This window comes from Sceloporus undulatus, chromosome 1 (assembly GCF_019175285.1).
Source record: "Sceloporus undulatus isolate JIND9_A2432 ecotype Alabama chromosome 1, SceUnd_v1.1, whole genome shotgun sequence".
NCBI lineage: Eukaryota > Metazoa > Chordata > Lepidosauria > Squamata > Phrynosomatidae > Sceloporus > Sceloporus undulatus.
Genome location: NC_056522.1, coordinates 21,155,468 through 21,179,942, shown reverse-complemented (window position 1 = coordinate 21,179,942; position 24,475 = coordinate 21,155,468). Strand labels below are relative to the sequence as shown.

Sequence of the window (24,475 nt, the reverse complement as noted above, 5' to 3'; positions counted from 1 at the left end):
TCCATCACTAGAATGGCTTCTCATATAGCCCTGAATACATTGGCAACCTAGAAGCTTGTGGGGGATGAAACCTTCTGAAGCAGGGGAGGAAAACAAAACCTTTCACTTATGAGAGGCAGAGAAATCATGTAATATTGGATGAAGCCCTCTGGGACATTTGTTTTATGTTCACATTGTTTCTATTGTTTGTTTAAACGTGCGGTAATTATTTCTTGGAATGATTAAGAAAATGCAGTATTCACAACTTTTATGGAAATCTTTACACCAAAGCCAGAATCTTCCTGTAGATTTAACACAACATTATCAGATCCTTTCCCAAACATTGTGTAAGGAGGCATTATTACTTTCTTGTACAACAGTTTTCAATAGGTAGCATAACTACGGCCATGGTGCACTCCATCTCCCCATCCAAACAGTCCTTGAATGGTTGAGGGGAGCTTTCATTTCATCATCCAGCTGGCCACTGTCATTCTTTTTTTCTGGAACCTCAACTTTTACACAAGTATACTGTGAAAATTTTACATTCAGTCCCATCCAGTCCCACCTCGTGCTGTGCAGGAATACATAAAGCACTTCTAATAGATGGCCATCCAGTCTCTGTTTAAAAGCCTCCAAAAGAGAAGACCACCACATTCTGAGGCAGTGTAGTATACTGTTAAACAGCACTTATTGTCAGGAAGTTCTTCCTAATGTTTAGGTGGAATCTCTTTTCCTGCAGTTTGAATCCATTGTTTTGTGTCTTAATCCCTGGAGCAGCAGAAAACAAGCATGCTCCATCCTCACTATGACATCCCTTCAAATATTGTACCAGCTTCAAAAAGAGTCTCAGCCAAAATATGCAAACAAAGGAGCATTCTGCAACCAATTCTTAACTTAGGCACGTTACAGACTGCCCCTTTGGGGTGGCCTGTAGTCGCACCTTTCCCCGCCGGATCGGGGCCTCAGCGGCCAGAGCGGCAGCCGCTGAAGCCCCGATCCGCTGCTTTCCGGGCTGCGGGGAAGCTGCAAAAGGCCCCTTCTCCGCAGCCTGGAAAGGGGTGTCCTTGGGGCTTCAAGCCCCAAGGACACCCCGCGGCGGCGGGGAGAAGGAGAAAGGGGCCTTTGGCCCCTTTCTCCTTTGGTCCGCTGGGCGCAGCCGTCTGAAGACTGCGCCCAGCGGACCAAACCAGGAAGGAGCTCCGAAACGGAGCTCCTTCCGGGGTTGCGGAAAGGGCGCCCTAGGCGCCCTGCCGCAACCCCAATACGTCACAACTGCGCCGCCTCATTTGGAGGTGGTGCGGTCGTCACGTATTGATGGCGGCAGCCGTGTGGAACGGTTGCCACCATTTTGTGCGCACACAGCGCGCACTAGGGCTAGGGTGGTGCAGAAGCACCGCCCTGTCTTAACTCTAGTACGTGCTCTGCGCGTACTTTTTAGCCCGTCTGTAACGGGCCTTAGTGTTTTATAACTCCAAGGGATGCAGTATATAAATACATAGGTTTATAGCTATGTACAAAGTTGCCCGTTCTTGGTCCTATGTGCTCCCTCTTATTTACCCATCATTTGCTCTTTCTTGGTCCTATTACCCATCATTGGTCTTCAGGAAAATAACGCAATTCCTGCAAGAAGGAATGAAGTGAGTGCATGCATTTAAAGGTTTAGAGAGAAGACAAGCTACAACCATAATCCAGTTAGTTGAAACTAAGACTGTGGTCCTGGTATATGAACTAAGAAGTCCCACTGAGCTAAGCAGAGTTACTTGTGAATAAACCTATTGAGGATTGCATTCCATGTTGCTCAAATCTGCCTTTTGCTAGATTGCAGCCAGTGTAATAAATCTTAGACCTTATTTAGATCCTGCAGGATGAAGGATGTACAATTTTAATTATTTAGTAAATGGACTAGCAATTCTTTGCTTAAAAGCCAATAGGCTCTATGTTGATTCCTGTGGAATGTAGCATACTTAGCTAAGGTCCAAAACACACTGCAGAAATAATCCAGTTTGAGACTGGTTTAACTGCCCTGGCACAATGAAAGGGAATTCTGGAAACTCTAGTTTTGTGAGACATTTAGCCTTTTCTGTCAGAGAGCTCTGGTGCCACAATAAAGTGCAATTCCCAGGATTCCCTAACATTGAGTCAGGGCAGTTAAAGCGGTCTAAAACTGGATTATTTCTGCAGTGTGTTTTGGATCTAAATGACATCTCTTGGTTCACCCTTCCCCTACCTTAAAGAAAAGTAATTCACCTATAGTCCAGTTGCTGGCAGATTGAACTTCCTTCCTATGCTGTGTATCTTTTGTCAAACAGGTGGTGGGGTTTTTTCCTTGGTAGCACCCAATTATGGAGGTCCTTCCCTAGAGAACTTTGACAGGTACCATCTTTATTGCTGTTTAGGCACCAAGTTAAGACTATCATACTTCCCTAGCAATGACTTTCATGCCCTTTTTATGCTTTGATGACTTCATTCTAGACTGCTATTTTATTCTTGTGTTTCTATTGTGTTATACTGGGTTTTTAAAAATTAATGTATTGGAAGTTGCATATTTGTAACAAAAAGGCAGGCTCTGATCTTTTTAAAATAAATGAATACAAACCCAACCTTCCCCTTCCCCACTCTCTAAGAAAGGACATTAGCAAAAACAATTGCCCAAGCTACCAAAAGTGTTCCCCCACTAAATGGCCTGATCACAACTCTGCCACCTACAAATACTATCTTTCTTGGAAGGGTATGATAATGATAAGGATCTTTGTGGTTGGTTCATGCTAGATCAGCTTTCCCCAACTCAGTGCTCTCCATATGAATATGACTGTGCCACTCATCATCCACAACCAACATGTTCATTGCCATGCCAGATGAAGGAGATGCGGGTTGTAGTCCAACACATCTGGAGAACACTACATTTTTAGAAGGCTGTTCTTGAAGACAGAGAATGATGAAAAAGACCTGTGAAGACTATCAGGAGGCTATAAAGAGGATCTGTTTCCTAGAAGGGGATTCTGGGAAATAGGTCACCTTCTCTGACTAAGCTTATCTGGAGCTCAAGTGCCATTTTCTACATGATGCATAATCACTCCATACCTACTTGGTACTTGTACTTGACATTCTTATCTCTTGTGTGTGATACCACATGGCATGTGTTGTTTTTGAGGTTGTTTTAAAGCTTGTAACCCAAAAAAACCAGGTCAAAATGTTAATGGTGATAATTCCAATGTCAACAATGCTTGTACTTTGTGCTCAACAACCACTAGACATTACTGAATTTCAAAGGCAGGAGTGTGTGTATTTGTCTATCTGTGGGCATGTGCAAAAACTTCTCAACACTGGATCTTGTGCATCCACCAAGCAAGTGCTACATGGGGTAGCTTTAAGGTGGCATAATACATAATAATAAGGTGGCATAATACATAATACATTCTATAAAAGCAGCACAGACACTGATGGAGTTAAATCTATGGCTCCCATAAGACAGTGATGTATTTAACCTCTTTAGAGAATCAAATGAAAAAAGACCCAGTTCAGATAATACATACACAAAACTACACCAACATTAAAAAAAAATACAGTAAACCGAGTGCTATAAAATTGTGACTAGGGCTGCATCTGCATCTGCACTGCAGAAACTCCAGTCTGACATCACTTTAACAGCTGGGTTGTGTGAACACTGAAGAGAAGAGCTCTGGTGCCACAACATATTACACTTCTCAAAACCCCACAGCATTGAGGCATGGCAGTTAAAGTGGTGTCAAACTGGATTATTTCTGCAGTGCAGATGCAGCCATAGAATCATAGAGCTGGAAGAGACCACAAGGGCCATCCAGTCCCTGGCACACAAGAATACACAATCAAAGCACTCTCAACAAATATACATCCAGCCTCTGTGACAAGAGTGTTTTCTTTCATAAAGTTGTTAAATTTTATGGAATTATGCAGCAATTACATTTTGTACTTATGACTTTTTGACCTTCTCTTCCAACATTTAATGGACTATTTAACACACAGGGGCCATAGGCCTGGATGTTCCAACTGCACTGTTCCTATATTTTAACTCCTCAGCTACTGAACATCATGGTAAACTCTGACAGCACCGATCACCTGTTTTCTTAGTCTATGAAAGTTCATGCTGCCAACTTTTTTCTTTCAGTTAGTCTCAAATGGGCTACAAGATCTCTCTACATACTAATTCTACAGACTAATATGGCTATATCTTTGAATTCTTGCATTCTGTTCTTAACTTCCATCAAGTCAACTTTGACTTATGGTGACCCCATTGAGTAAGAGATCTCCAAATCACCCTATCATCAACACCCTGCTCAGGTCTTTCAGACTTAGGACTGTGGCTCCCTTGATTGACTCTATCCATCTGGAATGTGGCCCTCCTCTTTTCCTACTGCCCTTTATCTTATCTAGCATTATTGTGTTTTCTAATGAGTCATGTCTTCTGATGATATGGCCAAAGTACAACAGTCTCAGTTTAGTCATCTTGGCTTCTAGGGAGAGAGTTTAGGCTTGATTTGCTCTAGGACCTGTTTAGTTGTCTTCTTAGCAGTTTCTGATATCTGCAGAATCCTTTTTCAGCACCACATTTCAAATGAGTTGATTCTCTTCCTATTAGCTTTCTTTACTGTTCAGCTTTCACAATCTACTTAAACCTTTTCCACCTGTGGCTTAGGAGTGTGAAGTGACCCTAATAATTAGTTTGAGAAGCAGAAGAAAAATAAAACTATGAACACTTCACAGAGTGTGCTTCAACACTTCCTGAAACTAATATATTAACTAAATATATTTCTCCACTAGTCATACCTTGACAGGAGAACAGCACTTTTAATTAACCCTCTGATTCTGGAAGTTTATAGGCATGTACATTCATTTCAGAGCTTGATATTTTGTATTAATGTGCAAATTAAGTCACTCTTCTAAAGCCAGCTGTGATCAAACACTTCTCTAACTGAATTGCCCCAGCACCTGTAGATGCACATCAACCCTGGGTTGTAAGCATTGGTCCAGACACAAGAAAGATGGTTACTAATATTTGAAATGAGAACTCAAGCTATCAGGATATTCCCTTCAAGGTAGGAATATGACATAAGGAAACAGTAATGATGCATGGACACTACCGGGTAGGAAGTGGAACAAGTATACTCCTCTGTCCAAAAGTGCCATAAATGCCCCCTTGTGGCATATCCTACAACAAGCCTGCACAATGTGTGACGCCTCCAAACTAAATGTTGCTCATAAACCAAGCACAGTAACATTTCAAGAGGAACCTCACCACTGTTGTTTTTGTTTTGATGCTTGCTCTATGGACAATCAGGCACTGAGTGAGCCAGAGATTATGGCTGGTAGCCTACTTAGGGATGGAGTCCTATATAACTCTTTCAGGTGTTCTTGGGCTGCAACATCCATAATCCTTCACACCATTGGCTATACTGCCTAGGGATAATGGAAGCTGCAATTCAAAAACAACTGGACGGTTATGTGTTTCCCATCATTCGTTTAATAGTTCCTATGCTTAATGGGCCTTCTGTCCTATGGTGACAACAACAACAACCTTCAATATTCACACACTTCAAAATGTACACTGATTTTTCTTTTACCAGCTTATGCAAATAAATAATTCAAAATTGTTACAGGTTAATGAGAACTGTTTGGGGTCTGTAAGGTTTTGAATGACGGAAAGAACCGACATTTTTCAAATATATTTTGGAAAGTACATATTTGTGGGTCATAGAAGGATCCCAGCCAACCTTTCAAAATCTCTATGGCATCCAATCCTTGGCACAGGCATCTATTAATCCATTAAATGGAAAGGACTGCTGCTGGAACAGAAGTTGAGAAACTTGAGTACTTCCTGAAATACATAGCATGCACATGAAATGCATTTGTTAAACAGGATTTTGAACAGAAAGAAGGGCCTTATTTCATTTTCCCTGCTTGAGCCCAGTGCTTTAAATCTTGAACCTTGTCATGGCCAACAAGGTTTTGGTCAACTCTTTCTTCTTTGACCAAGTACATCTAGAACACTAGTTGCCTTCATTTCAAATAACCACCATGTCTTTAGAAATATGAGACAATCAAGGGGTGGTACGAATGGACGTTTGAATTCATCTGTGGAAAATTCATTGGGAAGCAGGAGTGCCTTAGTGGCAAACCAACCAGGGTGTTTGCATGCACCTCTTCACGTGGATTCACTCCCTGGGTATGTTGGGTGGAGGAATCTTCACAGCAGAAGGCTCCACTCCCCAGATCTCTCTGGCATACTCGGTAATTGTCCTGTCGCTGGAAAACTTGCCAGAACATGCAATGTTCTTGATGACCTTTTTAGTCCACTCTCTAGAATTCTAGGAAGAAAACATGCAAGGAATCCATGAAGATTCAGTAATGCAACTCCAGCTGACACAATGCCAATTTTCCAACCAACCAACCAACCAACCAACCAACCAACCAACCAACCAGTGTACCAAAAGGTTGGCCACTCAATTTTTCCAAGTTCTAGTTTTGCCGCCTCTTCAGGTTCCTGTGAGTTTGCTTCTGGTAAAAGATCCAAAGATAAGAATATGTACTGTCATACTCTGAACACAATGATCAACAAAGAGAGAAACCCAAATGCATACAAATAGCTGCATTTTGCTACAAAGCAATAGTAAATAGGCTGTTTTAAATATCAGCCACTTTAACTATAGTTGGCCCTCCACATTAGCAGTTTTTGCAGATTTGATTATTCACAGATTTGATTAATATGTCCTCTCTAGGAATATCTAGGTCCTCCAGAATGACTCTATGGTCACTTTCACCAAAGCTGAAAGTAAAGAATCTAGCAATTCCTAGAGACTTCTCTGGGCATTTGTAGGTCCTCCAATGCAATTCTATGGTCAACCTCTGCAAAAGGTTGACCACAGAGTTATACTAGAGGACCAGAGATTCCTAGAGAGGTATTCTCTCAGGTAAAAAAAAATGTTTTTTCAATTTGCGGTTTTTCCACTTTCACAGGGGTCCTGTGTCCCTAATCCCAGTGAATGTGGAGGGCCCACTGTATATCAGTTCTCTATAGGCTTATCTTCTCTTGCCAGAGTATCTGACGATGCTCCTGGAGAATTATGACCCAAATCACGCCTGAATTCACCCGTTATCTGCTCTCTCTTACAGTCATAAAATCACAGGGGAGTTGGAAGAGACCACAAGGACCAACCAGTCCAACCAGCCATGCAGTAACACACAATCAACAGATGGCCATCCAGCCTCTGTTAAAAGACCTCCAAAAAAGGAGACTCCACCACATCTGAGGGAGTGTGCTCCACTGTTGAACAGCTCTTACTGTCTGGAAATTCCTCCTAATGTTGAGATGGAATCTCTTTTCCTGCAGATTGCATCCATTGCTTTGGATCTTATTCTCTGGAGCAGCAAAAAACAATCTTGCTCCATCTTTAATATGACACCCCTTCAACTATATAAACAGGACAATCATATCACCTCTTAACCTTCTTTTCTCCAGGCTAAACATACTCAGTTCCCTAAGTCTCTCCTCATAGGGCATGGTTTCCAGACTCTTCACCATTTTGGTTGCCCTCCTCTGGACACATTCCAGCTTCTCAACATCCTTTTTGAATTGTAGTGCTCAGAATTAGACACTCTTGCTGTGGGTTTTTTTACTCTTGCAGCAAATAACAGGCACCGTCCAACAGGATCCCCATTCATCACCTGTCGTTGTGCTGAGGTCAGAACAAGGTGCCCAGCCATGATATTGAAGTTGAGTGCCTTGTTCTGATCTCAGAGCAACTCATGCCTGCAGCAGCCATGCCAGGTGGCTTACAGGGACCAAGAATGATGGCAGGCACTGCTATGACAGCAGAGAGAGCCAAAAACACACCAAAAGATGAGTTATTTTAATGCAGGTTAGGGGGAGGTAACCCCAAATTGGGTGCAGGCATCAGGAAGGCATCAGTCGGCATCCAATTTGGGTTTTGGCTGTGCATCATGTAAACAGGATTCAGCAAGCCTGGGGGAAATTCAGAGTAATTTGTCCATGTAGACAAGCCCTATGATTCCAACTTGTCTTTTTCAGAAGACTTGGTCCACCAGAATAACTATAATCTTTTAAATTTGCAGCTTTGTGGGAAATTAATTTCAATTATGGTCTGTGAATCTATACAAAAATTACAAGGTGCCTGGTTCTATGGGAATTATGTAGCTTGTGGTTTACTGTATAATATCTCTTACTTTGGATTTGCATGAATTCAAATACATCATCTACATTGGTACAGAACTTGAAAATGTTGCTTCTTTGTATTACAACAGACAGAATCTCCCAGCCAGTATTGACACTACTGCAAAAGTAAGTTTTCTAAGCTCTGAGTACAATAAAGGTACTATTTGTATACATCTGGGCTTCTTTATCTGATTTGCTGATATGTGTTTCTGCCTATGACATCAGTTGCCATTTTGGAAACTTACCAGATCCTGCAAAGGTGCCTGTAGAGATACATCACAACCATTCCAGTTTCAAATATCAAAATGACACGTTCCTTTTACCCCCTTGGCTCATACTAGAATACCAGAGGCATCACTAAGATTCTGTCAGCCAGAAATTAATTCAAATGGCCTTTGTCAAAGGCCAGCCTTACCATATAAAGCTGGTCCACCTGACCTTGACTCTTGATATAAGCTTCATAATCAGCAAACACCTTAAACCTGAAACAAAGAAGCAATTGTGAGCACTGAGTTTTTTTCTCATCTAGAAAGACAGAGCACAAAGGAACATGCATAAAAGCTCTGTCCATTATGTTATCCTCTCCCTGACTTTACAATTGAAAAGCGAGCCCCTGTGCTGAATATCACTGCCTTCAGTGTGGTGAAACAACAGGGATTGTTCTGTGGTTGTTCTTCATCTCTGGGGTACTCTGCCCAGAATGGTTTGTATGATCAGCTCCTTTTAGTCAGCCAGGCTAATGTTCTCCTAAGTAAGAATTAGACTTTGATCTACTTTCTGATGTAGTTTATTTTTAGTTTATTTTAGACATTTTTATCCTGACCTTTCCTTAAAAAATTCTCCTGACTTAGACCATTTAACATGAATTTTGTATGTATCTACATGACTTTACATGCCCCATGGAATCAGTTGGATGAGACTGAGGTGGAGCTTAAAGCCCTTCCAGCTCCTCTCTTCTCCTAATATTATCTGGCCCTTCACCTGATGGCCATTTCTGGTTTTGCCTATGCATGGTAGATGTTGCTTTGTGCACCCTTCATCATTCTACCAAGTGTGCATTTGAAGGAAACCACCATGTTTTCACAGACTCATAGAACTGGAAAGGACTGGAAGTGTCATCTAGTACAACCTTCTGCCAGGCAGGAATATACAACTAAAGCATTCCTGAAAGATGACCATCCCCTCTGTTTAAAGATCTCCAAAGGAGGAGAGTTCACCATTTTCTGAGGCAGTCTGTTCCACTGTTGAGCAGCTCTTACAATAAAGACGTTCTTCCTAATGTTTTCGGCTATCAATTATCAAATACAGTGCAGTGATTCCTCTTCACTGATTCCCTTTCCAACTGGGAGGGTGAATGAGGCAGTGCTTTGGAGAAGGGCATCCTTCAGATCCTCCATAGAATGGACTGGGGCTGCTCAATACAAGAACTTCTCTCCTAGTGCACTGCAGTGGTTTTTCATTGACAACTCTCACCTGTCATGATACATCAACATGTTGACAACATCTCGGAAGCGCCCTGGATCATCTGGTGAGAAGAAGCCACTACTAATTTGATCAATAGCTTGTTTGAGCTCTGGGATCCTATCATAGTATTCCTTAGCATTGTACCTGAATGAGAAAACAAAGATACTGTCAACCTTCCCCGGACCTCTGGTTAAAAAAATGTTACTTTCCATAATCCGCTCAGAGAAACTAACTTATATCTTTCCATCAAATGGACAAAAATTATGGACACACTGGAAAGAATTCAGGGAGGAGTGTTAAAGTGGACACAGAAATCAAACCAAAGGGGTGTAGAGTCTAATTCTTAGGAAGGCAGGGTTAGGAAAAAAGGTAGACCACCGAGTCTGTTCAGAGATTTTGGGGTGATTTGCAGTAGATTGGCAAAGACTGATTCCCTAGCAGAGTTTTTAAAAGTGTAATGATTAGCTAATATCTTCCTATGATCTGTTATAGCTACTGCTGAATAGATTTTAAAAAACTGCTATAAATGATCAGTAACAATACTGTTCAGGGAAGCATTCCCAGGCATTACATGATTGTTATCTAATGTTATTTTAATTTGTTGTCTGCCTTATTTTATTGAATGTTAAACATGTACTAATAAGTATTATATTTAATTATTTTTGTAAAATGTATGCCATAGGCAGGTTTATTTTATCTATTTTAATTGATTGTATGTACAGTGCTGTGTAAATTTACAGTGCTATATAAATAAAGCTTACTAATAATAACAATAAAAACAACAGCTCAGTTTGAATGATGACATCTGACCAGCATTGTGCTATTATAAAAATAACTGCTGTCTTCAGTTCATTAATAATTCATTCACTGACTTGGGCCAGGGCCCATTTAAAACTTTTGATTCTCTTATTTAGGGCTCTGTGCTCTAATCTACCCCAGTACTTGGCAGATCAGTTAGCATGGTATGTACCTTATAGGCAACACCTATAGGCAACACACAGCTCTGTCAAGGCTGTAAACCTTTTAAGATCTGGCTCCACATCCATGGAAAAGTCTTCCTTTGGACTTCCAACCTAGAGGAGGATCTCATCTGTTTTCATAAGGGGTTGAAAACCTTCCTGTTTGAATCCCCAGATTAAGCTGCTAAATTGTGCCTAAGGCTGTCTCCTTGACAGGAAATGGTAAGGCAGAGGTCGGTGGGATGTTAGGGATTTTATATATATTTAGAGTTATGTTTTGTCTTTGTCTCTATATGCTTGATGTTCTGCCCTTTGGAGGAAAGGGCATTATAAATAAATGTTGTTGTTGTTGTTAATGCTCCAATTTTTAAGCCCTAAGAGGAGCAAGTTTATCTTACAGTCTATCCAGAAATTTTGGGACAATTTGTAGATCAGCAAAAGTTTTTGCTTTCATATCAACTTTTGAAAAGTGGCTTTTCAGCCCTGAATTTCCCAATTCATTCTGGGAGATGATTAAAAAAATTTCCCTTTCCAAAGCTCTGCTTCCTACTGTCTAAAACCAGAAAGAAACAAAAAAGCTTATTTTCTCTTACATTGCTGAGAAAAAATTATTGGGAGAACTTTAGGAGTGGATTTGGATGTGTTAAGGACATGTAAGTGATACTGCTCCCAAATTCCCAGGCAGATCATCCTGTTCCTTAAGTCATAAGCATATGCCTGCTTCAGATATGATTTTCGAAACAACAACAACAATGGACATCCTGCAATCTTTGAGTCTGCCTATGCCTGTAGAAAAGGTTTCCCAGTACTTAATAAAATAGAACTTATGAAGAGTAATTAGTAGAAACCCATGTGGATTTCTCCACCATACCTAAGGTATTTTTGGTTGGGACTGGTGTGAGTGGGTTATAGGAATTGTACTTCAAAATATCTGCCAAATCAAAGGTTCTCCATTTATTTGTTTTCATACATGATGATACTATTTCAAAAACATTATTCAGTTTCTAAAAGCTCTTTTTCATTGACAGTGTGTATTCTAGCTCTCACCATCACCAGATCAACTCATTTTCTGGTCATTTAAAAACAAAACAATACAGGAGTTATTAAGATTCCAACATGTCCTAGCTCCTTGCAATCTTCCACAATTTTGTCTGTGTAACAAGTTAAGAGTGAGAAACACTCCATAGCAAGAAAGGGGAAACTCTTCTCATTCCATGGAAGTATCTGTCTTAGCTGTCTATAGCCTGTGTCTATCTGTTACAAACCCTTTCTTATCCATCGCTTCCACTTCATTCACTTGCATGCCAAAAATGAACAGATTGTTCTCTCCAGCTTCCTCAGCCATTTCCACATTGGCACCATCCATGGTCCCAATGGTGAGGGCACCATTAAGCATAAACTTCATGTTTCCGGTTCCCGAAGCCTCAGTCCCAGCCGTGGAGATTTGTTCCGACAGATCTGCAGCAGGAATCACTGGGATGGAAGGGGGAAAAATAATCTGAGTAAAAAAAAATTCTCCTTTTTACCACACTTTTTGTACCTATAGGTAGTGTAGTGGTTAGAATGTTGGGTGGGGACTCAGAAAATCCCAGCTGAAGTCCCCACTCAACTGTGAGACTCATTAGATGAACTTGGACAAGCCACTCTCTCAGCCTGACCTACCTCACAGGACTATTGTGAGGATGAAGTGGGAAGGAGAAAAACTGCCATGAGAAAGAAAATTTAACTAACCAAAATATCTAATCAATAAATAAAACAAATTGTATGATGGCTTACATGGTGCAACTCAGTTGTCCCAAATGTACCACACTTTGTACATTTCTTGTGCTTGTAACAATGAATCATCAATGAATCATTTTTGCATGAAAGACCATGAAGTTAGGCTAATAATCCCCATCCCAAATAATCTTACCTTTTTCTGCAAGGGACACTCTGTAGTTCTCCAAAAAGATAACTTTCAACCTATCTCCTATATAAGGGTCATTGTTGACAACATCTCCAATGGATGTGATCAATTTGATAATCATCTTTGCCATGTAATAGCCAGGAGCAGCCTGGAGGTAGACAAATGGGTGAAAAAAACATCTGCTGATGAAAAGGGACCTGTGGAAAGATGTCTTCTCATGGTATGGCCAAAATATGACAGTATCAGTTTAGTTATCTATGCTTTTAGGGAAAGTTCAGGCCTGATTTGCTCTAGAAGCCATTTATTGGTCTTTTTAGCAATCCATTGTATCTGCAGAATTCTTGGAACATACTTGTAAAATATGCCCCCATGTTAACTTGCGGTAACAAAAGGAAAGAAGGGAAAATGTGAATGAGATACTTGAAGTTTTGGAAATGCTATCCTGAGCTGTCCCTTACCTTTCCTCCAATCATAACAGTTCTTGGCACATAGGACTTTTTGGGATCTTTCCTGATACCTGAAAAGAGAAATACAATTAAAAAGAGGAGGATTTTTAATACAATAATAGCAAAGCACTCTCTATATACCCAAAGGAGAAAGATTGAGAGAGGATCATGCTGTCTTCCTGGTAAGTTAGCTTACTACATCAACAGGGGAAATACTACTACCAACAGTAGTAGTAGTAGTTTGTATTATTATCTTTATTTATTGCTATTACTATCACCAACAAAAAGCATTTAAAAGCCTGTAAGTTATAGCTTTCTTAGATGAAATACTCACGGTTGTAAAGAGTGATAATATGTAGGCAATTCAGGAGCTGCCTTTTGTATTCATGAATTCTCTTGACATGCACATCAAACATAGAGGAAGGGTTGATCTTCACCTTGTACTGTTCCTCCAAGTAGGCTGAGAACTTCTGCTTGTTCTCCTGGCAAATAGAAAGTCAAGGTTGATGTTTTGGATAAGGACATATAAGAAGAAATCACAGACATGATCCAAGCTGGGATGTATTTATTTTTTTCTTTTTCTTTCTCCAAAGCACATCATTACCTGTTTAACTTTGGCTACATCTCTGATAAAGGCCTCATCATCAACAAAGTCCAGCAGCTTCTTTAGTTGGCTCAGATTAGTCAAAAAATCTTCCCCAATTCTCTATGGTATTAAAAAAAAAGAAACCATAGTTGACAATATTGCTATACATATTTTTACATGACTACTACATATATCTTCACTACTGTGGCAATTGAAAATTGCACCACATGACCAAGGACAAGATTTGTCCTTCAAAAGGAGACCCTGCAACCATTTTCTCGGACTGAAATCCCCAGAATCTCTCGACAAAATCTGGCTGAGATATGACAACAAAGCTGTAACACTTTGAGGAAATATGGCTGAATGTTCTATAAATAAGCCTAAATATCAGGAGTGGTTGGCAATTGTATTAGCCATCCGCTTAACCCAGATTTAAGCATTCAACTCAGCTAGCTAATTAACATAAACTGCACGATTGCACTGCAATTTCATAAACTACAGAAGTACTGTTGGTCCTTCTACCAAGAACATGCACTTATTTATTTACTGGATTACAACATTTATATCCCTCATTTCATCCAAGGAGTTCCAGAGGGCATCTATCAAAGAGGGAGAGTGAGAGTGCAGCCCATAGCAAGATCTAGGTTCAAACATCTAGTGGTAGCTGGTTGGTTCCATGTCAATCTGCTCCGAGGTTCAGTTAGAATCTATTTAAAGAAATCTATTCTGTTGAATCTGTTCTGGGAATTGGATTCAGAACATATACAATTCTATTCATTTGGAAGAAGTCAGAGGCTGGTCAAGTAGCCACTCTGCCATGAAACTCATTGGCCATCATTGGACAGTCACTTTACTTCTGCCTGAACTACCTGCATGAAAGTCAGAGGGCATTACAGGACAATCACTCTATCTCTGCCTGAACCACCTCACAAAGTGGGTGTTTCAAGGATGACAAAGCCATGTATGCTTCTCAACTAAAAAAAAAAAGTAAATAGAAAAGTCCCCTATTGGCCAGACAACCACAAAACAAGAGTAGTCAAGCAAGGCTCTCTTTGTTCTCAATGACCATCTTTGAGGCAACCGAGGCACAAAGAGATACCGTATTTTCCGGTGTATAAGACAACTGGGCGTATAAGACGACCCCCAACTTTTCCAGTTAAAATATAGAGTTTGTGATATACTCACCGTATAAGGCAACACACTTATATAACCCTAACTCTTCCAACGCACACCAAATAAAAATTAAAAAAACATCAGATTTGATTTCAATGTGGTAGTAATTTTAATTCAAATGGTTATGACATGCAGGTGCTTAGCAGGAAAACTGTCACTTAGCCAGCACTGAGCCAGGGCAGTCAAAGCAGTCTCAAAGTGCATTATTTCTGTAGTGTGTTTTGAACCAAAGTCCAACACTCAAGCCACTGCACCAGCCTGATCTACCTGACAGGAATGCTGAGAGGATAAAATACTGTGGAACCGTTGAGTCCCTGAAGCAAAAGGAATTGTGCAAAGTGCATCTTTGGGGTTTTTTTAAAATTAATTTTTAATTAATATTATGTCCAGTTCTGGGCACCACAATTCAAAAAGGACATTGAGAAACTGGAGCCATGTGTCCAAAGGAGGGCGACTAAAATGGTGAAGGGTCTGGAAACCATGATCCCTTTGAGGAACGACTTAGGGAGCTGGGTATGTTTAGCCTGGAGAAGAGAAGGTTAAGAGGGGATAGGATAACCCTGTTTAAATACATGAAAGGGTGTCACATTGAAGAGGGAGCAAGCTTGTTTGCTGCTGCTCCAGAGGCTAGGACCCAGAACAATGGATGCAAGCTACAGGAAAAGAGATTCCACCTCAACATTAGGAGGAACTAAGGGACAGTAAGTGCTGTTGCACATTGGAACACACTCCCTCGAAGTGTAGTGGAGTCTCCTTCCTTGGAAGGCTTTAAAGCAGAGGCTGGATGGCTATCTGTTGGGGATGTTTTGATTGAGATTTCCTGCATGGCAGAATGGGGTTGGACTGGATGGCCCTTGTGGTCTCTTTCAACTCTACGATTCTATGATTCTAAACCTTAAAAGACATGTACTGAAGAACCCAAGAGGTTATCTTTTGCCCTATGCAGTGGTCCCCAGACTGTGCCCTTGAAGAGATGTTGGACCTCATCTCCCATAAGCCTCTGCCATGTTGGCCAATAGCCTGGGATTCTGGGAGTTGAAGTCCAAAATCCCCTTAAAAAGCAGAGTTTGGGGAGCATTGTAGCCTATAGCAATGTTTCCCAAACTTTGGGCTCTAGATATTTTGGGCTTCCTCTCCCTGAATTCCTGACTGTTTGCCAGTTTAGCTGGGGCCTCTGGGAGCTGAAGTCTCAAGCCCTTGGAGGACCAAAGTTTGGGAAGCACTGCCTTAAATCCTTAACCCCTTAAAAATGTTTAAATCCCCTTAAAAAGCAGAGTTTGCTCTTGAACAGCAGAGTTTGGGGACCATTGATATATAATATTATAGTCCCCAAACTGTTCCCTTTAAGAGATTTTGGACTCCAGCTCCCAGAAGCCTCAGCCATGTTGGCCAATAGCCTGGGCTTCTGGGAGGTGAAGTCCAAAGTCCCTTAAAAGAGCCTCCACTCACTTCTCTCTCGCAATCCTTCTCTGAGAACATTCCCAGCAAACTCCCCCAGGAGTCCCATCTGAAGGAGGACCTGAGGAGAACGGAGGAGACAAAGAGGTGAGGCTCACTGCGGAAAGGAAGAAGGGAGGGAAGGAGGCGCCTGGTAGGTCCACCGCCATTCTGAGCTGATACCCTGATTTTGTAAGGCACCTACCAAACTAGCTAGCCCTCTCCTCCCCACCCAGCCCAGGCAGCCTCATCCTCTGCCGTGCTATTTGCGGTGCCCAAGCTTCTTGGGAATTGTAGTCCAGCGCTTCCCTTTCTGTGTGAAGAAGAAGAGGCAGAGCGGGGATGGCGCCGCCGCCGCCGGCTTCTGCAATTTTGCCAGACTCTCGGCCAAAGGGAAAGGGGTGGGTTTTGTGGCATAATGTACTCTACTCTTGGCAGCAAGAAAATAAAAAGCCCAAGATTATCTATCTGTATCTGGCGCATTAGACGACCCCTGACTTTTGAGAAGATTTTTCAGTGTTCAAAAGTCGCCTTATACGCAGGAAAATACGGTACTTCAACATTATAAAATGTGCCAAAAAGCAAATAAATTTCCAGCCAATTCTTTTGTATTGTCTGAAAAGCACTGCTGTTTTGAAAGACAGGCCTTCATGATGACACACACTTTATATTGATAGGAAATGCAAGCTGCTGTGTTGACTTGAAAAAGTCTAGCAGTCTTTATCTCTACCAGGAGCAGGTCTCTTGTAAACGTAATGGGCCTTGTCTACTCAAAACCAAACCATTCCAGAATGCTTTGGATTACAAGTTGAATCTCCCTTATTCAAAACGCTTAGGACCAGAAGTATTTGAGATTTTGGATTTTTCCCCCCGGACTTTGGAATATTTGCATATACATGAGATATTTTGGTGATGGGACCCAAGTCTAAACATAAAATTCATTTATGTTTCATATACACCTTATGCACACAGCTTGAAGGTAATTTTATACACAGTATATTTAATAATTTTGTGCACAAAACAAAGTTTGTATACACTGAACGACCAGAGAGCAAAAGTGTCACTATCTTAGCCACCCATGTGGACAATTTTGGATTTTTGAATATTTTGGATTTTGGAATGCTGGATAAAGGAGATTCAACTCAGCAAAGATATACCATAATAATCCAGTATGGTTGAAAAAATCCTTTTTTTTTTTGTCCAGTACTGTGGAGTACTCAAGTACTCTTGGAAGAACTGGGAAGTTCAAGAGTGGTGGTGGCAGATAATGTCATTATTCCTGCTAATCAAAAAATCCCAGGGCTTTAACCCAGTGAGTCCTGGTTTCACTACTCCACTGATGAAAAAGGTCTTGTTCATCTGCTCCATTAAACCCTTGCTCCTCAATGCAATCTCCCCCATGCCTTTCCCCCCATGTCTGATGCATTCTGATTGCAACAACTTCCACCGTAAACAAACAGGCATTATTCCTATTAGCTGACGTTTTTCTCTGATGATTTACCTCCACAATGACATCAGAGAGTCCTGGGTTACACAACAGGAGCCATCGTCGAGGAGTGATCCCATTTGTCTTGTTCTGAAACTTCTCCGGCTCTATATCATAGAAGTCTTTGAATCTAAAAGGAACAGATCACAAGACATTTTGAAAAATATACTACATAAGTCAATGTGTTGGTTAAAAATAGACTATAACAATGAGCAGAATCACAGAGTGGGGCAAAGCAGCTACTAAAAAAGAAAGAAAGAAAAAAGAAAAATTAAAGTAAATGCAGTTTTGGATGCATTAACAGAAGTACCATGTCCAGAGTATAAGAAAGAAGAGTTTCAATTCTGCATTGTTCAAATTACAACTGGAGGATTGTGCCCAATTCTATGCACATTTCTATGACAAATCAAAACAGTATTTCTCAAACAGGGCACACCAAATATTAGATTGCAACTCCAATAATCCCCAGCTTTCATAGCCATTGATCATGCGATCTGGGGGTGATGGGAACTATTTTTGACAAAGTTGGTGAAACCTAGGTCAGGAGCAGATGAATTAAACAAAGCCCAGTGACCAGGATGGTAAGAGGTCTGTAAACCAAGTTCTAAGAGGAATGGCTGAAAAAGCTGGGTGTGTTTAATTTGGAGAAGAAAAAGTTAAGGTGAAGACATAATACAGTGAACCCCTGGTATCCACTAAAGTTTTGTTCCAGGACTCCCCATGGATGCCAAAATCCATATATACTCAAGTCCCATTAAATATAATGTGTTGTAAAATAGTGTCCCTTATACACAGTGGAAAAATCAAGGTTTGCTTTTTGGAATTTGTATCTTTTGGATATTTTCAAGCTGTGAATAATGGAATCTGTGGATAAAGAATCCTTGGACATGGAGGATAAACTGTATCTGTTTTCAAATATCTGAAGAGCTACAGAAGGTGGAACTTGTTTTTTCTCATTTCCTAAGGCAAGTTAAAACAAATGGATAGCAAAGGCAAGGAAGCAGGCTTTGACTAATATTAGAAGAAACCTCCTTATAGTGAAAGCTTTTTATAATAGTGGAAAATAGTGTCACTAATGGTGGCAAGCTCTCCTATGCTGGAGATTTTTAAGCAGAGGCTCGATGGTCATCTGTCAGAGTCAGCAGTGGAAAGAATATTTAAAAATATTCAGAAAATGATTGAAAAACATGCTTCTGAAGTATCAAGAAACACTGACACCAAGAATCCTGGAATTTAGAATACAGGATTTATTCTACACAAAATTTTCATATCCTCATTTTATTCTCTGTGCAGAAAATGCTGTAGTGAGCACTTATTCTGCTCAAAATATGCACATGAAAGTTTGCACAGAAAGCAGCATCTTCTGTGCAGGAAACAACATATTATTTTCTCCACAGAAAATACTTTATGCATAAAGCAACCACATGCAAATTTTTGTCAAGAATAGTGTTCTACAAATAGAATTTGAATAGAACTATAAATAGTATTCAAAAACTGTGTAGTTTTCTAAGACTTTCTCTAAGCAGGAAGAAAATTCTTGCAGCCAGGCCTCCTGTTTCTGCTTCAGAAGCAGCAATGGTAGTCTATTCACTTGCAGTAATAACAACAAAGGTAAGAGGTGCAAGACAGTAGTGGGTCCTGGGTCAGCACAGGGACAGGTGTCTAAACACCCACCTGTGCCCATGTTGACCCAGAGAACGACCCAAGTGAATATGGAGGCCAATACTATCCTGGCCTGTCTGCTCAGCCTCTACATTTACTTCCTCAGACAAAGCTATGTTTCTGAATTCCAACTCTAAAGCCTGTGATTCTATAAAATGGAAGCGATCTTTCTGGATTGGATCATATAACAGTGCTGGTGGGGGATTGTGTACTTGAACACTGTCAAGAAATTCTTTTTTTTTTTTAGCTGACTGTACAAACTCTCCTTCTGATTTACTTTCTACACAATGACCAAAACACAGCCTATTGTTAAAGTGATAAAAGCCTCATACAGATTTTCAAAAAGCTTCAGCACACTTCCCCTTCGAGATGACCTAGAATTCCCAAGGGATTATAGTATTAATTCAGAAAGTCTGTATTAAGGGAGGCCTTTTAAAGTCATTTCTGTGGGAAGTTTGGAGGGGGGTTCCAGAAAAAAAAATACATTTGCAATGACAGCAGTGCCATGCTTGAGAAGGTAAGAAATGTGCTTTGCTCTTAGATCCTTGGAAAGCCTTCACTGGCCTGTGCTATTTTCTGTTTGAACAGCCCTGAGGCTAACTGCTTGTTTTCTAAAGCACAAAAGACCAAGCGACACTCACACAGAATTCTTCACAATCTCCGAGTGAATTCTGGCCACCCCATTGACTGCATGAGAGCCAATGACACACAAATGGGCCATATTAATCCTCTTGCAGTCTCCTTCTTCAATCACAGACATTCGTCGCAGGCGGTCAACGTCTCCAGGATAGAGGGCAGCCACATGCTGTCAACGAGACATAAATACCACTGTCAGTAATCAAAATGTCTCACACTGGGTCCATTTTACATACTTGCTATGTCTAAAAGTGTTGATGAATTTCTTTAATTTTGTCATGATGTGAACTTAACGTATTATTTTCCCACCACCAACACTGCTAATTTAAATGTCAGAAATAACAGTTCAATATCCTAGAAACTGGTGTAATACATGCATATTTTCACTTGAGACTTGACTTGAAAATATCTTCCAAGGACTTGAGATTTGGAGTAAAAGAGTTGAATACATCGCTGTTGTAAAAGTGCTGACTTGGAGAATGCACATCTTGTCACACGTATAGACTGACCCTGCCCTTGCTTGCCTTTAAGCTTTTCAGCCCATCTGGCCCAGTAAATGTTCTGGTCACATTCAGGCAACTTACATCCAGATGTTTTTGGTTGATAGCATAAATGATCTCCAAGTGTCTTGGCAGAAGCTTCTCAAACATAGAAACAGGCCAACGCTCCAGAGCTTCAGGCAACACCGTGTGGTTGGTGTATGCACAGGTCCGCTTTGTGATTTCCCAGGCCTAGAACCAAAAAACAAATGAGGGAACAGAAGTAAGATAGGGGCCTCCAGCCTGAATATGATACTGGGAGCATTCAAACCACAGCAGCATCTTATGTCCACCAAGCCAGGTATGGTGAAGCCCTCCCCCCTCCCCAGCTGCTGCATGTGTGCAGCAACCAAATACTAAGCAAATTAGCAAGTGCTAAAGTCACTGAATAGCTTATGTGTTTTTGGATTTATTTATTTATTTATTAAAAATCTGACAAATCTCTTTTTATTGTATTTTTAAATTGTAGATTAAAAAAAAAGATTTGTAAGCTGCTCTGGAAGCTAAGGTGCAGTGCATCTAATAAAACATTGTCATAAACACATAAAAACCTTATCCAGAAGGGTAAATCAGTTGCAGCAAAATCAAGGGAAACCCCCATGATATGGTCGCCGTTAAGTCAGAAACGACTTGAAGGCACAACACCACCACAAAAACAAACAACAATAATCAAGGAAGCATCTCATGACACCTTAAAATTGAATTAATTTATAATGGCACAAAGTTCCAATGGACTACCATCTACTTCCTCAAATGAAATGGACTGGAGTCTATGATTCTTATGTCCTAATAAATCTTGCTTGTCTTTTTTAAAAGGTACCACAAGACCCTTTGCTTTTTTAATATAAATCTAGTAACATGCATATCCTGCTGTTACTGAAGGCCCCATATGGTGTCCCAACAAGACCGCTGATCAGGTTTGCACTTGCTTAACATTAACAATCCTTCCTTCACAGTTTTCTTCCTAAGTGAAGTGTCTTTTCCCAGCTAGGTGAAAAGCAGCTGGAAACAAGGACAGTGTAGGAATGGGCAGTTTTGGAAAGTCCAGAGGCCATTTCTGCCATCTCCTAGACCTTAAGTGAACTTTCCTAACACCTCAAGAAAAAAAAAAATAGGGCTCCCCCCGACCCTATTTTAGGTCAAGAAAATGGCTTCATTTGAAACAAGACGTGATGTCCAACCATTTTTCAGTCTCTCAAAAAAGACTACTTCAGGCCTGAAACAAATCCTTTAAACCCTTAAATAACAAATTAAGCACAGCCACAAGTGTTCTGTGCTGTCATCTGCCAATTTTTGCAGGTTAATATTTGGAGGCTTGGGAGCCAGAAGGAGTTGGTGGTTCCATATAACCACAGACAGAACCATAGAATTGGAAGAGACCTCAACAGCCATCCAGTCCAACCCCCTGCCGTGCAGGAAGACACAGTCAAAACACTCTCAACAGATGAACATCCAGCCTCTGTTAAAAAACCTCAAAAGAAGGAAAATCCATCAGTCTCCAAGGAAGTGTATTCCACTGCTAAACAGCTCTTACCTTCAGGAAGTTCCTCTTAATGTTGACATAGAATCTATAGCTTGCATCCATTGCTCTGTGTCCTAATCTCTGGAGCAGCAGAAAACAAGCTTGTAGAGATTTTGTAGCACCTTTAAGACTAACTAAAGAAAGAAGTTGGCAGCATGAGCTTTTGTAGACTTAAATCTACTTCCTCAGAATCATATAATGCATATGGATCTGAGGAAGTAGACTTTAGTCTTCAAAAGTTCATGCTGCCAACGTCTTTCTTTCAGTTAGTCTCAGAGGTGCTACACCATCTCTCTGCATACTGATTCTACAGTCTAACAGCTATATCTTTGAATTCCTAATCTTACTCACAGATCAGAGGGGATTTGTAGTCCTTGATGTTTCTGGATAGCTGAGAGCCTGGACTCCATTATCCGGCTCAACCAGCCTCCTCATGGTCTGCCTCACGAGAGCCAGAGACAAAGGCCAACAGACAGAGAAAAACCTTGTGCTGCATCCAGAAGTTTTTCAAACCACCATCTCAAACCATCTCAAAGCTCCCCAACTGCCCATCTCAGTGGACAGTTTCCATCTCATCACCTATGATGCAGACCATCATTAAAATGTAACTGTACCTCGTCTTACATTTAACATTTTGTTATCTGGGGAGAAGACTATGATAAATGGAGAAATGTTCATTTATCACACACCATTTTAGTAAACATATCACAATGGCTCATAGTCTAAAGAGGGAGGTTTTCTACCAAATGTGACATTCCAGCCAGAGCTTGAAGACATTGCTTCCCGCTCCTGCCCCTGAAAAAGTAACTTCTCCAAGTTCTGACAATTAAGTTCCACCCTTTGGTGGGCTGCTTTGTGCTATCAATGGTTAAGAAGAACCAATCTGCAACCCAGTGCAGTACAGCGGTGTCCTTTTCAAGACCTTCCCCACCTCACCTTGTCCCATTCCATGTGTTCCACATCAACAAAGATCCTCATGAGCTCAGGAATAGAGAGCGCTGGATGAGTGTCATTCAGCTGAATGGCAACCTATAAAATGGATAGTAAAAGCTCTCCACATGTACAAAAAGGTTGGTCCATCAGATCTCAGACACCATGCATTCCAGTTTGATTTGGACTGAGCCTCCCTGAGTAATCCTAGTGAGTGGATTTCTGTTCCCAGTTTGCTAACAGGAGTATATAATGCTAACTGGTGGCTCTGGAAAGCTACATCATTGCAATCACAGGCAATCTGGCACTTATTGTAGTATTCCACAGACCAGTGGTCCACATGTTTGGTCCTCTAGGTCCCAGAATCCCCAGTCAGCTTGGCCAACAGTCAGGACCTAAAGTCCAAAAAACCCCTAGAGGAGCAGACTTGGGGACCATAGATCAAAGTTTGCTAATCATTGCCATAGATTGCAGAGAGCTTAGAGTCTTTAAATATGTTATAAAAGCAAAGTTTTAGCCCTCATGATTACAAATGAAGATTCCCCCTCCCCTTAAGAATACAGACAATAAGAGAGGATTTGGGTGATATAAGAAGTGGTCAGGGACAGTGATGAGACCTTTTTTCCATTTAGCACCACTGTTTGAAAGTCACAACCATCCAGATGCCAATCTATCACTCTTCTACCATTGTTACCCACTTATTTTCCCACCCTTGTCCTTAACTTTCACCTCCCATTTTTCCTTTGGTCACAAACTCTTCTTCCTCATAGAAGAAGAAGAACATTAAATACCCTATTTGCGAGGTGGAAAGTTTCTTCAAAAAAGAGAGAGAAGATATAACTATGAAAATTGGCAGAGACTAAAGAACTGACAAAGATAAATTAAGTTTACCCCATTTTCTAGGTGATTTGACCACTGATTTTAGGAATGTATAAGAATATTCCAGAAAACCCTTGATATAATGATTAGACTCATATGACTATTGTGAAGGATATATGAGATAAAATCTGTGAATAATTAACGAGTGGTGAAATAGCAATGCAAATAAATCATCATGATATATTTAATCAAAATGAAATTAACGTTTCATCAACATTGTAATCGCCACGAGGTCAAATAATTATATACTAACAATGGTCACAGGACTCTAGGACCTGGGAGTTTTCTAGTATGGCTATGGGCAGCCTGGCTCCGTTACTAGTTACTTTTTTAAATTAAAAGTTAAGGCTTGCAAAAAAGGAGGTGTTTTTGAAACAGAAACTGTGCATTCTGGGCTTTTGGCTCAGCTTTAATTTTATGTATTCACCTTATCAGGGAAAGTCTCAAAGCAAGTTCTGACGGGATCACGACAACCAAATTTTGAAGACCTGAACCGTCGTATGATGTCCTGGAGTGTGGCAGCTACCACAAAGTACTCCTGCTTCAAACGTAGCTCTTTCCCTTCAAAGAACTGAATAACAAGGTGGGGGGGAGAAGTGTTATCAGCCTGCCTTTTATGTTAGTGTTTCAGTACAACACAGAAAGTATCAGGTCTGATGTCACGT

General features: G+C 40.7%; 1 protein-coding gene across 1 annotated transcript in view; it reads right to left on the bottom strand.

Annotated features, from left to right (window-relative positions):
- Nucleotides 1-4,390: 4,390 nt before the first annotated feature.
- Nucleotides 4,391-24,475, bottom strand: part of PYGB (glycogen phosphorylase B) — a 50,595-nt gene continuing 30,510 nt past the window's right edge. The window contains exons 8-20 of the mRNA XM_042442485.1: nt 24,238-24,381; nt 22,938-23,030; nt 20,525-20,671; nt 19,946-20,109; nt 17,658-17,772; nt 13,565-13,666; nt 13,295-13,442; nt 12,973-13,031; nt 12,521-12,662; nt 11,874-12,081; nt 9,659-9,793; nt 8,601-8,667; nt 4,391-6,320 (exon numbers count right to left, since the gene is read on the bottom strand). Of these exons, the coding sequence (XP_042298419.1) occupies nt 6,168-6,320; nt 8,601-8,667; nt 9,659-9,793; nt 11,874-12,081; nt 12,521-12,662; nt 12,973-13,031; nt 13,295-13,442; nt 13,565-13,666; nt 17,658-17,772; nt 19,946-20,109; nt 20,525-20,671; nt 22,938-23,030; nt 24,238-24,381 (1,677 nt within the window). The 3' untranslated portion in view covers nt 4,391-6,167. The remainder of the gene's footprint in view (nt 6,321-8,600; nt 8,668-9,658; nt 9,794-11,873; nt 12,082-12,520; nt 12,663-12,972; nt 13,032-13,294; nt 13,443-13,564; nt 13,667-17,657; nt 17,773-19,945; nt 20,110-20,524; nt 20,672-22,937; nt 23,031-24,237; nt 24,382-24,475) is intronic.